General features: G+C 45.5%; 1 protein-coding gene across 1 annotated transcript in view; it reads right to left on the bottom strand.

The window, feature by feature from the left end:
• PARD6G (par-6 family cell polarity regulator gamma) overlaps window positions 1-13,215 on the bottom strand; it is a 49,948-nt gene extending 36,733 nt beyond the window's left edge. The window contains exon 1 of the mRNA XM_006897222.1: window positions 13,144-13,215. Coding sequence (XP_006897284.1) covers window positions 13,144-13,215 — 72 coding nt within the window. The remainder of the gene's footprint in view (window positions 1-13,143) is intronic.
• Between the last annotated feature and the right edge of the window lie 198 nt (window positions 13,216-13,413).

Raw genomic sequence — 13,413 nt, 5'->3', positions numbered from 1 at the left:
TGGGTTTGATTACAGAAACTAATAAAGTATTCTCTAAATAATGAAAAAAAAAGAACCTCAATGGAAACATACTAGAAGAAAAGTCAGTGATGAGATATAAAGAAAATATTAGAATAATGTGGATGACACGGAAAGGAACAGCATACATAGGGTTGGAACTGTAGAACAGGAGAGGGATAGGGAACTATATAAATGTCTTGGTAATTAGGAAGAAGCTCTTTCATTCTATTTTTAAATGGAAACCAGCAGGATAAAATCACTACAGCTTTTAGATTTAATTTGGTTATCTTTACAAGATCATGTGAAAGTTTTATTTTTAAATGAAATATTTACAACCTACTGGACATAATATCCCTTGCAACTATTAATATTTATTTTTAAAAATTCCAATGCCAACTTAAAAATATATTTCCCGCTCTTGTGTTAGTTTCTAAAGTTCTTTTTTTTGAGTCTGTGATATTTGAAGACCGCCGTATTAGGGTATAGGCATTGCTTTGCAAGGCTTCAAATCAACAAAGAAACTCATGTAACACTTCCCATTGTCTCTTACCGTAACATGTGTCTGTATGTTCACACAGCAGGATTTAAAACAAACTGATTGCTTCAACAGCTCATGAGTTTCATGCATTTCCACACTCAAAAAACGAACCGTCTTACAGGGAGTGGTGAGTGGCTCTATTCTGGGAAGATATCATCTATCTTTAAACTAGTTATCAAGCTCAAATTAAGCACACCACTTGCAAAAAAAAAAAAATCTTAAAACACTTTTCTGTGTGATCAGGTCCTCAAAACACAAGCATCTTTATACCTGCTTGCAGTTACTTCTCTTTCCCTCAAAAGGATCCCAGGTTAATTTGCAAAATGGTTAGTTTTAAGTATGGACAAAAAATGTGCATGATTTTGTGAATTCTTATAAAACACATCAGAAGTCATATTAAAAGTATTTGGGAGCTAGTTTGAATAATCTACCAGTGGCCAAAGGTAGGCTCATTGACCATCAGTGAGGACAATAACTGATATCCACGGGAACACACTTAATAAGTACACATTCTGTTTCAATACTTATAACAAAAACCGCCCATTACTGCCTTCTGTAGGATATCAAATCATTTTGAAAACTGGTGAATACAGGGAAAGCACTAAGCTAAGCATTTCTGGATTGTGTCTCTTCAAATATTATTATAAAGCTTAACCCCTACCCCTGAAGTTATAATTCTATGTGAGAATGAGCTGTTTTATGCTAATGAGGCAATAATAGTATATGGCATCTTTTAAATAAATCTCTTTGAGATACAAAAAAGATGAGTAAGCAAGCAAGCACAAATGGAGGACAGCTATATACCAGATAATCATCAAGGAATCTAGAAATAGAAGCTGAAAAGAAACAAGGACCTCCTCTCAAAATATTCCCTTCCCTAGAGCTGCTACTCTGACTCTAGACTTCCAAACTATGACATATAACTCTTTGTTCATTAAAGCCACTTACCTGTAAACACAGTAAGATCACTAAGAAATAGAATATCTGAATAGATGACACTGAATTATTAATTTAAAAACTTGCCAATGAAGAAAAGGCCAGGCCTCATAGTGTTGTTGTTAATTTCTACCAAACATTTACAGAATTTGTACCAATATTTCATTAAATTTTCCAAAATTAGGAACAGAGTACTTCTCAATTCATTCCATGAGTATAGTATTTCAGCACAACCTTGATAACCAGAGAAAGGCATCAAAGGAAAGGAAAGCTACAAGTTAATGTCTAAAATTAACAGAGAAGCAAAAACCATGAAGAAATATTGACAAACTGTATTAAGCAGCATATTAAAAGGATTATATACCATAAGCAGTGAGATTAACTACAGGAAGACAAGGTTGGTTTAATATCCAAATATCAAGCAGTATAATAAACCAAACCAATCCCTCTAACACTGAGTTGATTCTGACTTATAATGACCTTATAAACTGACTAGAACTGTCCTATAGTTTCCCAGGTTGAAGATCTTTCTAGAAGCCAACTCTCTTGATCTTTCTCCTATGAAGCAGTTGGTGGGATTGAACCACTGATTTTTGTGTGTGTGTGTGTCAGTAAGTAGTCCAATCCTTAACTCACTAGGCCACATGGCTGTCCCTTCAAACCAACTGTTGCTAGGTAACCATCAACTTGAGTACAACTCATACTGATTGCATGAAAAACTCTCTGAATTCTGTCCTATCCTGTGCCATTCTCATTATCTCTGACACTCCATTCCACCGCTGCAGTCATTGTGTCAGTTCATCTGGTTGAGAGTCTTCCTCTCTTTTGCCAACCTTCTACCATTCCAAGCATGATGACCCTCTCTAAGGAATTAGCCTCTCCTAACAACATGCCCAAAGTATGTAAGATGAAGCTTCATCGTTTTTGCCTCCAAAGAGCACTCTGGCTGCACCTTCTCCAAGACACATCTGTTCTTTTGACCATTCATGTGATATTTAGTACTCTTCACCTGCACCACAGCTCAAAGGTATCAATTCTTCTGTCATTCTTATTGTCTAGCTCTCAGACATATCATAAGTGACCGAAAAGACCATGTCCTGAATCTGACACATCTTTGTCCTAAAACTGATATCACTGCTCCTTAATAATCTGGATAAGTCCCTGACTGTAACTTCCCCAGTGCAACATGTCTTCTGATCTCCTGACTGTTGTCACCAAGGGTGTTCATTGTGGATTTAAGTAAGATAAAATCATTGACAGTTTCAGTCTTTTCTCCATCTATCATGATGTTGCCTATTGGTCCAGTGGTAAGAATTTTTGCTTTCTTGACATTGAGATGTAATTCATATTGAAGGCTGTTTTCTTTAATCTTCTGCAGCAAACACTTCAAGTCCTCCTCACTTTCAGCAAGAAAAGTAGTGTCATCTGCGTAATGTAGGTAATTGATGAGTTTTCCTCAGTTTCCCACAACCCCCATGTCAGTCCTGTTTTATAACAATGGCGTTATGCAGTATTTATCTTTTTGTGACTGAGATATTTCATTCAGCATAATGTCCTCCACGGTCACTCGTGTTGTGTAATATTTAATCATATTTAAATATTAAAATATTTAGAATTTAATTTTTCTCAGTGATCTTCTGCTTTACCAAGCACGAGGGCCTTCTCCAGAGATGGCGCCTTCCTGACAATATGCCTAAAGTGAAATCAAATCTTGCCATCCTCACTTCTAAGGAGTATACTTTTTCCAAGTCTTATATCTTTAACACCTTACTTGTTCATTCTTCTGGCACTCTCTGGAATAATCTATATTCTGTTCACTTTTTGCTGCAAACAAGATACCTTGAAGGATGAGGGGTTCCAGTCATTTACTATCAGCACCACCTATTTAGAAGATGAGATTTAAAGACTCAAGGACCTGATGGCCTATTACTGCTGCACCTTGCTGAGAACACAGGATCTGAGACCTGGACCAGCCTAGCTGGCAGGGCAAGCTTTTCCAGTTCCAAGGGGTCCAGGGAGCTGACTGGCAAGGTGGACAGAGGGCAGGCCTTCTGAGTAGGGTGGAATGTGCAGTTTCTTGTACTCCCACACCACCCTGGCCCCAAACTGGAGAAATCCAACAAGTACAACACCCAGTTCTTCTCTAATCCAGTAAATAAGTGTGAGGAGTTACAGGTTCTGGCAATCTAAGTCTATTTTTACCATTTAGTTCCAAAATATAACCCCAAGACCAATTTATTAGCTTTAGCATCACCATGTTTATTTCTTATTCTGCAGATTAAAATGTATTTAAATATAAAATTTTTATTTCCTCAATACATAATATCCAAAGCTTTCCTGCACATATAAACAAATTCATTATATGCAGACATGTACTTAATCCAGAGCATGAATGGGTCTACAGGCACACAAGCCCGTGCCCATAGAAGCTGGAATCCAAAGCTCTCCTATCAGCCTAACACGTCTGAGTCCTGACTCAGTAAGGTCAGGCTCACCCTGTCTGTGAATGAGGCTCTCTCCTCACCTGCACACCTGGCTTGGTCAGCCATCTCAGTGCCTCTTTGATAGAGTGCAATTCTAGGGCCTCATGTCTGAGAAGGCACAGACAGATCCAGGGCTTTGCTTTGGCCACAACTACTTCGCATCAGCCTGGAGTAAACCTCTCCCTGACGGCAGTTGAGTGCTTTGTTCACTCCACTGAGCAGCTACCACTCCAAGCCTCTGGAAAGCTCAACAGGCTCACAATCCAAGAGATGATACCAAGGTTGCCAAGGTACCTTAACTTGCTCAGCTTCTATTTACCTAGAAAATGAAAGTTACATGTCTGCTGACTGAGGTGCAACCTTAGTGTCAACTGCTTCTAAATGACCATCTTGGCAGAAAACAACTGCCAGGCTCCAGTTCCAGGGACAGGATGACAATAGCAATGTCTTCTGTAGCATCATGATTGAGGTCCTAAAAAAGGAAGGGCCTTCACTGTCCTCACCATGTGGAGAAAAGGTGGGAACTGCCTTTGAACATGTTGTTTTCAGTCCATAAAGAAGAGGCGTTATGTGGTGGCACATCTAGCTAAGCACTGACTACTAGCTTAGGTTGATGGTTAGAACCCATCCAGAGGCACCTCTGAAGACAGACAGGGAGAACTGTTTCTTGAAAATCTCATGATCTGAGAATCTGCACATCCACTCTGTACATGTGGGATGTTCTGAGCCCAAACTGAAGTAACAACAATGGATAGCAGCCACAGAGGGAAGAAGCGAAGTACCTGAGTCAAGACCACCTGTCAGCTGCCTCCCAACACATATGCTCTTACACCATGGAATTGAACTCAAAGGGTAAAGCTTTTTGAGTCTCCATGTCCTTCATCATCTCAAGATACTGCTTTTTAAATGGTTTTTTTTCTATTCCTGCATGCCAGCACCCAGTGCTGAGAAACTGATTATGTATGCTGGGGACAACCAAAACAATCTAGCAAATCTCACTCTGATGAGGAAGAATGGTGTATGATTTACTTCCCAAAAGCAAAGAAAACCTGATGGATCACAAAAGAATACTGTCCAACTTGTTTGATCTAGACATGTCTATCAGGCAGGATCAACTGAAGGAAGAAGATACAATCCTTGATGAAGCAGAGGGCTGATGAGGGTAAGAGAGACCTTCTGTGAGGACTGGCAGAAGAACTTCAACAAACAAACACAGTGGTGACGATAAGGAGAATGTGGGACTGGGCCACATCTCATTATACAACAGGTCAAGTCAGAGCCAGCTAACCAGCATCTAGCTAGCTACCTGCGAACGATGATTAGCACCTCTTCATGTGCTTGATGGATATTTGTGTATCTTTTTGTGAGAAATATCTCTTCAAGCCCTTTGCCCATGTTTTAACTGGGCTGTTTGTTTTATTGTTGAATCAAATGAATTTCCTTTTAATGTCCCTAGTTTCTGTGTTTGGCTTATCTCACTTTTCCATCCCCTTCTTCCCCACCCAGGCAGTAGACTCCATGTGCCTGTGACCTTTACAGGCAAAGAAGAGGATAACTGGCACCTTCCTCAAAAACACTTACTCTTTTATGAGGGAAATAATAGAACATTTCTGGCCTAGTAGCAGCCTCCAGGGAACTCCAGCTGTTCCTCATCTGAACTCAGTGCACCTTTACTGGATATCTGCTGGAGAGCACTGACCTTGCCATCCGATATGCGGATTTTTTTTTCTTCGCACAAATGACTGAGAAACATCATTAAGGCTGAACCGGTCTTCTGTGGGCTATGCCTCTGAGCAGACGTGGAGAGAAGAAGACACAGAGATAGGGGCCAGTTCTTCTGGAAGCCATGGAAGCATGACTAGCAGGGAAGATCCTCTGACTTGTCCTGAACCGGCCTGAGCAGGCTCCTGATGCTGGAGAGCAGATAGGCGCAATCATGAACATGATAACTGGTCGGGCCATCGTGGGGCAGGCTGGTACTTGTAAATCTTCCGTTTCAATGGAGGGTAAAATCATGACTTTGTTCTGGTGTCAGGTTGTGTTGATAAGTAAAAGGCTTATTTTATCAACATTGTTCAACATTGTTGTGTTGTTCAAATCCACCAGCCGCCCCACGGGAGAAACATGTTTCCTCCCATTAATATTTAGATCTGTGGAGACAATGGTACTGGGTTTGGTTTTTGATAGGCTGATATCAGGATAAAGAATTCCGTCCTCCATCCACCCATCCCAAACCTACTGTTGACTTGATGGAACCTTCACGAGCTTCGAAAAAGCAAGGATGCTGCCTGTTCAGGTGCCCAGCATGAGTACTACTCGGCATAAAGTAATCATTCAAAAAATAAGTGGACAGATGGAAACGCCACTGAATAGAGCAGTTCCCTCCTAACCATGCAGCCAGAACTTTCTATAATGAGGCAATGAGACAGAATGTCTTCCAAAGAAAGCACAGGACCACACTATCCCAGTCTATTTTTCCAAGCTCTTAATCCTGGTGGGGCACTGAGACCACTCACTCTCCAGAGTGAGGTTTATCAACTCCTCTAAGTCTGGAGCATCAAGCATGTGTATGACTTTGGGCAGACAAGTTTGCCTAGTGACTCAGTTTCCTCTCTTGTATAACAGAGTGATAGCAGAGCCATCTGCAAAGGAGTCACGGGTGGGCACTGTTGAGCTGTGTGACACTGAGGGCAATATCTGGCCCAGGGGCTGGTTAAATAAATCTTAACAACCCAGAGGAGAATTCCCACCCCATCCCCCAGGTGGTCAGAGGAAGGCAACACCCACCATCTCCCAGGCTCCAGAGAGAAAGAAGGCAGCTGGTGAGCGTGTGGATGTAACATGTCAGCACAGTCCGAGCCTGTAATGTGGCTGCCTGTCAGGCTCCTGCTTTGCCTCTGGACTGCTTGGCTGCCAAAGGCTGGAGCTTCTTCCATGGGAAAAGACGTGATCTGTAAATGTTAGTGCTACTGGGACCCTAAATGCTGGCACCCTCTAGTCTCTGACACTCCTTCCCTGTAGCTGAACATGGTGGTATGAGGGCTTTTGTCTGAACACAGGTGTCCCAGCTGGGGTGCCTCCAGGGACATTTGGATGACCAGTCAAAGGCTGAGTATTGGCCTGGGGAAGCATCCACACCATCAGTGCCCACCAAGCTGATGCTCCCTGCTCAGGCTGTTGCTAAGAATCTCCTCAAGACACAGCTAACAAATCAAGTGGCTGGACCTGTTTAAACACAGCCATGTAGAGATATAACAAAACCGGATCTGAAAAGGGTGGAGCTGACACATTCAGGTGAGTCACACCTGTCCAGGCAGCCCGCAGCATGCTATGGGAGGCAAGCATCCAATGGGAGAGGCCTGCTTGCCTGGGCTCTATTCCCCAGGAGTCTCACGTCACTCCAGATGGAAGGGCACGCATCTGTCTAGAGTACCAACCTGGCTGCCAATCACCTCAGGCCAGATAAGATCTCAGGGGCCAGAAGAAACATGCTGACACAGATGCTGTGTGCAGGCCCAGCTCCCACCAGTGCACCATCAGTAAGGCTTCCTCCAAACTCAGAGAGACCCTCATCACCATCCTGGATTGTTGGTTTAATCTGTGGACAAACACTACCAACAAGTTTATAAAAAAGACATTAATACAGTAAGAGGGTGCAGAACACAAACAGACAATTAAAAAGTAAATAGCCAGTGAGAAGGGGCATTCTCCTGCACTGCAGTCTTAGAGGTGCGTGGTTCAAATCCACCCAAAGCTCTGCTGGAGGAGGCAGGACAAGCTCCTCCTGTACCAGTCAGATTAGATTTGACAGTACACACACACAAAATGATAAAACAGAAAAAAAGATTTAAAAAAAGTAGGGACATTCTCAATTGATTAGTAATTTAGGAAACATAAATAATAAGAATGTCATCCAATTAATTTCTAAAATTGGCAAGGAATAAGAGACTACTCAATGTGTGCGATGGGCATGCAGAGACAAATAGAAGAGCGTGGATGGATAGTGTGAAACAGAGACTATAAACTGGTAAAAGAGTCTTTGTGAAAATACAGCACTATGTGCCCAAAGCTTTTAAAGTGTACATGTCAGTTGACCTAATAATTTCTCTGCTAGAGATTTTTCTTGAAGTTAAGTCAGAGTTCTGCAGTAATTCTGTATATTAACTAATCTTAATATAGTTTATATATCGGTTGTTGTAATAGCGTACATCCAGTCAGAACCTAATTACAACTGATCCACAGGGTTTCAGAGGCAGTAAGTTGCTCCTCTTTGTTACGAGGAACAACTGGTGGATAACAAATGTGTGCCTTTGGGTTGAAAGTGCAACTCCTTACTCACCAGGTGACCAGAGCCTTACACAGCAAACCCAGTTTATAAGTGACACATACACAATGTATATGTCATTCTCTGTATAGGGTTGATATGAGTTAGGAACACACTGGTGACAATGTTTTATCTTGATATTAAGATTTAACTACAGAAATGTGATTCACAGTATTGTCTGTTAAAGCCCGATAAAATTATACCTACTCCTCAGTTACTGTCATTAGATGACATCCACAGTCGTAATAACTCTAGGAGTAATTTCCACATCGACAACAACATGCATTTGGCAGTAACACTGTGGCGTTGGTTCTGATGGTTAAGGTTATGTATCAACTTGGCTGGGCCACAGCTGTCACTGGTTTGACAGATAAGGATGTCACCTGGCAGTCAGAGAGTGATGCAGCCATTCTTCATTTTGGGATATGATATCGTTATCCTCCATTTTCTCATGTTGTTGTTGTTATGTGCCGTCAAGTCACCTGTGACTCATAGCGATGCTATGTACAATAGTTTAGAAACCTACTCTGTCCTGAGCCAGTCTCACTGACTCCAATACAACTACCCCCACCGCCCTAGTTACTACATCAATACATCTCATCCAGGGTCTTCCTCTCCTGTGTTGTCCGTCCACCCTTCCAAGCATGACATCCTTCTCCAAGGATTGGTCCCTCCTGGCCATGTGCCCAAAGTATGTGAGAGGGAGTTTCAAAATCCCAGCCTCCAGGGAGAAACTCGGTTTCACCCTCTCCAAGACGGGCTTATTTGTTTTCTTGGCGGTCCATGGTATCCCTGCACCACAACTCAAAGGCATCAACTCTTCTTCTATCCCCCTTAGTCATTATCCAGTTTTCTGATGCATAGCAAGTAATTGCAAAGACCATGAACAAGATAAGGAACATCTTAGTCTCTAGACTGACATCATTGCGTCTCAGTACTCTGGAAAGGGCCTTGACAGCACATTTACCTAATGCAATTCTTCCTTTGCACTTCCTGACTCTGCTGGTGCCAAAGGTGTCAATCTAGAAGCCGACAAGTGGTAGCTGTAACTCTTCTCCATCCATTATGGTGCTGCCAAGTGCTGATTTTTTTTTTTTAATGACCTTATCTTTGGAACCGAACCATGTCAAAAAGTGACAAGTGAGTGCAACTCAAATAGAATACTTGTTATTGTTTAGACATAAGATGGAGTTTTTTTTTAATTGCTTGACTTCCCCAAAGCCCCAACATTATTTAAACAGCAAAGCAAAATATGATTAAAATAATTCTCCCTCAAGTTTAGTGACTACCATAAACCCCATTAGTGTAAACACAGACATCCTTCTACCGGTTTACAGTACATAGTTTCTCTGGAAAAATCACCCCTAAGCCAGGATTGTGACATTTGACAGAGGAAAGAGGGAGTACGCCCGTGGCAAAATCATAATCTTTATAGAAGAGCCAGTAATCTGGAGGGACATCAAGGTAGGATAGCATTTTAGAGAAAGCTAGTGCAGAAAGAACAAAATCTGAGGCAAACAGACCTCTGGTTTTGGGATGAACCATGAAGAGACAATGATCATTTCATCTCAGCTGAAAGCAGCATGGGAACCTGTAACTCAGAAAATGCTGGAGGCTAGTGGGACTGAAAGTCGAAACACAGCATCCCCGTGCACTGAGCACCTCACAGATGGGAAGGATGCTTGCCTTCCAGCTTCCAAGCATATGCAGGAGGCCAGTGGGGTTGGCTAAAACGATGCAACTGAGGGTCTTCCTATTGTACGTGTTATCATGGCACTATTTCCCTGCTCTGAAGCCTTCTCTACTCCCACGCCTAGACAGCTGTGTGCCTGCCTCCTGCTTGCCTGCTAGTCTCCAGCAAGGAAGACCCAAGAAAAGGTAAGCGGTAAAGTGCAGCCCAACTTACCGGAAACAGAAGTAGCCACAGCTGGTCTGGGGGCACAGATGGAGTTCAGGTGTAAAAGCATAGTAACATTTGGGTAGAGGAGAACCACTAGGTCAAGACTCTGCTGCATACCTGGGCACTTTCTAAGCCAATTGTTGTTGTTGTTGTTATGTGCCGTCGAGTCGCTTGTGACTCGCAGAGACCCTATGTACAACAGCTCAAAACTCTGATCAGTCCTGTGCCAATCTCATTGTCTTGGACACACTCATCCCGATTGCCCCAGTCATCGAATCAATCCACCTCCCAGAGGGCCTTCCCCTCCTGCGCCTGCCCTCCCCCCTCCCAAGTATGATGTCCTTCTCGAGGACCGGTCTCTCCTTACAACATGACCAAAGTATGTCAGACGAAGCCTCAGAATCAAACCCCCACCCACACAAGTAACACAGGAGGACCCCCAAGGCTGCGTGAAACTCGGTTGTGGGACGCTCAGAAAGGGCAGAAGGCAGGTGAATATGTTCTAAGCCAATAGGAACTGACTATTTATGACAGATGGCTAATGTCAAGAGGTCTGCGAGAGTCAGAGATCCAATGCCTGGAAACACCACAGGATCCTAACTCTTGTAACATAGGGAAATGCCTTTATGTTTGGGCACACATCTTAGAAGGCCAGCAAAACAGGTAGTATGCAGTTTACCCAGGAAACAAGCCTGAGTTATCTGCCTTCTCCTCCACTTTGATACAAATGGCTGGAGCAGACAGGTTTCTGCAGAGGTGCCGGAGTGGTCAAGCCTGGTGTGGTGAGCTTTTCCTAAATACTCTTCATTAGTATATTCAAACATCTCTGTGCTAAGGACTATCAATTACAAAGGCGGCCTCTGGGCGGGTGTCCAGAGGGAAGAGCCTGGGCCTCTCTGAACAAATAGTAAGTTCCGGCCATCATCTGAAAGTCATGGAGGGGCAGTGTACAGTTAGCCAGCTGGCCACAGGCCTAGGCCATGAGGGCCCTGCAGAGTGTCCCTCACCTGGGCTGAGTTGCTGCTCAAGATGGGCTTCTCACTGCACTCACCCTTTGCAGGTGGGCCCCACCCAGTGGTCCAAGGCTGTCTCTATTTCTAGTCCTCTCAGCCAAGCAGAAGCTGGTCACATACGGCCACTGGGATGGGGCCAGGGCCACACAGTGACAGAGTTCTTAATTTTAATAAAATTAATTATCCACTGTAAAAGGGCTGTTCTCATGAGGACACAAATATACATGGGCGATAAAAATGCATTAGACTAAACATACACACATGCACACACCAAATCCACTCCTTCATATACACACTCCCACACAACTCACTCACACCACACTCACATACTATTGAGCATACACATACTCTTAAATGATCACATGCATGTAAACTGTTGCTTGTTGTAATCTCTCACACTCACACACACTAGCACTCACAAACATGCCTCTGACTGGTGAGAAGAATGAGCCTAGAGTTGTCCACTGACAGTATAGCTCCCTGGGCAAGAGAGATCGTTATCATTTCTCACAACTTCCTGTCTACTATTATCTTCAAATAAAAAAGTCACTATTAAAAAAATACCACACATGGCTACTGACCTGGCCAATACTATTGTGGAAAGTAATTTCCTCTACCTTAAATCGGAAGCACTGGGAGGACCGCCCATCTTTCCCCAACAGTGGGCTCAAACTGCCAGAGGTGTGGTCTTTGGGGAAAACCAGTGCACCTTCCTAAGGATTCCCTCCAGAGGCCCCTTGAAAGTGATATTAGAGGAACTTAAGAGATTGGACAGTTATCATCACCTTCACAGGCTTGGGGTTTCCTCTCCGGGGCATTAAATTTTGATGACTATCTTGAGCAAAGGAGCGATGGATTGGTGGGTGGAATGTGGACCGGGTTCACACTCAAGTAGGAAGAAGGGTGAAGTCCCCCTAGTTGAAAGCAGAATTCAGAAAAAGTGTGGTCCTACACCCAGAGATTCCTTCTGCTGAGGTCTCCCAGGACCCAGAGCCGATTCTCAGTGACCTGTCCGTTTACAGAGCAGGCAGGGGACGCAGAGAGCTGCTTCTGGTCATCTGTCAGTGAAAGGCCCTCTTCTGGATATCTATGGAAGACAGAGACTTCTCGGTAGGGGTCCTCGACCCAGGCCCCTCAGTGACCCGGAAGAGTCGCCCCCGCAAAGGCACTTTCGCCAGATCCTAACACACTCATCCAGACACACGGGGCGACCCGCAGGTTTGGACACGCTCGGGCCGGCGGGGTGCGGGCGGCTGCAGACGCTGGGCCTGGGCTGAAGTCACCGGGGAGTCAGGGGCCGAGGGTCTGAGGTGTCCAGGCCAGGGGCGACTGGGGGTCGAATCAAGGGTTGGACTCAGTCCCGGGAGCTGGACCCGGGGTCCAGCGCGGCGTGCCAGGGACACTGGAGAACTGAGTAGGGGGAGGTGCTGAGGGCTCCAGCACCAGGGGTTCGAGGCCCCAACCTGGAGTCCATTCTAGGGTCTCGTCGCCGGTACCAACTCACCTCTGCAGCCTGATGAGGTGTGGAGGCCAGGGCCCTCTCCCAGAGGCCCGCACCCGGAGCAACCCAGGGCCCGGTTCGCGCAGGAGACGCCGCCCTCCCCACCGCGCGCCCTCTCCACAGCGCGCACAGCGCACGGGGTCGCCCCTCCAACCCCGCGAACAAAAGAGCAGCTTCAGCCGAAAGGTCCGGCCACGCAGCTGCTCGGCCGCCCTGGGCCCTCCGGCCGCGCCAGCCCACCCTCTCGGCGCCGGCTTTGTCTGCCGGGCGGACGGCTCCGGGCATCCTGCGGCCTCGCGCGGGCCCGCGCCGAGTGGAGGCAGGACGAACTCGGAAAGTTGTCGCCGGCGCCCCTCCCTCCCACTTGGCCAGGCCCCTCGGCGGCGTCCACCCCATTCATTTGAAGGGGCTGCAGAGCCCCGGGCCGAGCGGACTCCTCTGCGCTCACCTTGCTCTTGACTTCCACCGCGCTGCAGTCGTAGAAGCGCAGGGTCTGAGACTTGTGGAAACTCCGGTTCATGGTTTCGGCCCTGGGCAGCGTCGTAGTCGCCCTCGCTCCGCAGGGCCAGGAAAAGGGCTTCGGGATCGGCCACCCTACCCGCCGTACGGCGCCCGCAACCCTGCGCGCTCACCGTGCACCACGGCCCGTCCGCTGTCCGGTTGGCTCGCGCCCGGCGGGCTCCGTGTGTGGCGGGGCCGAGCAGAACTGGTCGCGCGC

The sequence above is a fragment of the Elephantulus edwardii genome, unplaced genomic scaffold, assembly GCF_000299155.1.
Source record: "Elephantulus edwardii isolate Elephantulus edwardi_28Jun2011 unplaced genomic scaffold, EleEdw1.0 scaffold00207, whole genome shotgun sequence".
Classification (NCBI taxonomy): domain Eukaryota; kingdom Metazoa; phylum Chordata; class Mammalia; order Macroscelidea; family Macroscelididae; genus Elephantulus; species Elephantulus edwardii.
This window is presented reverse-complemented; position numbering and strand designations above follow the sequence as displayed.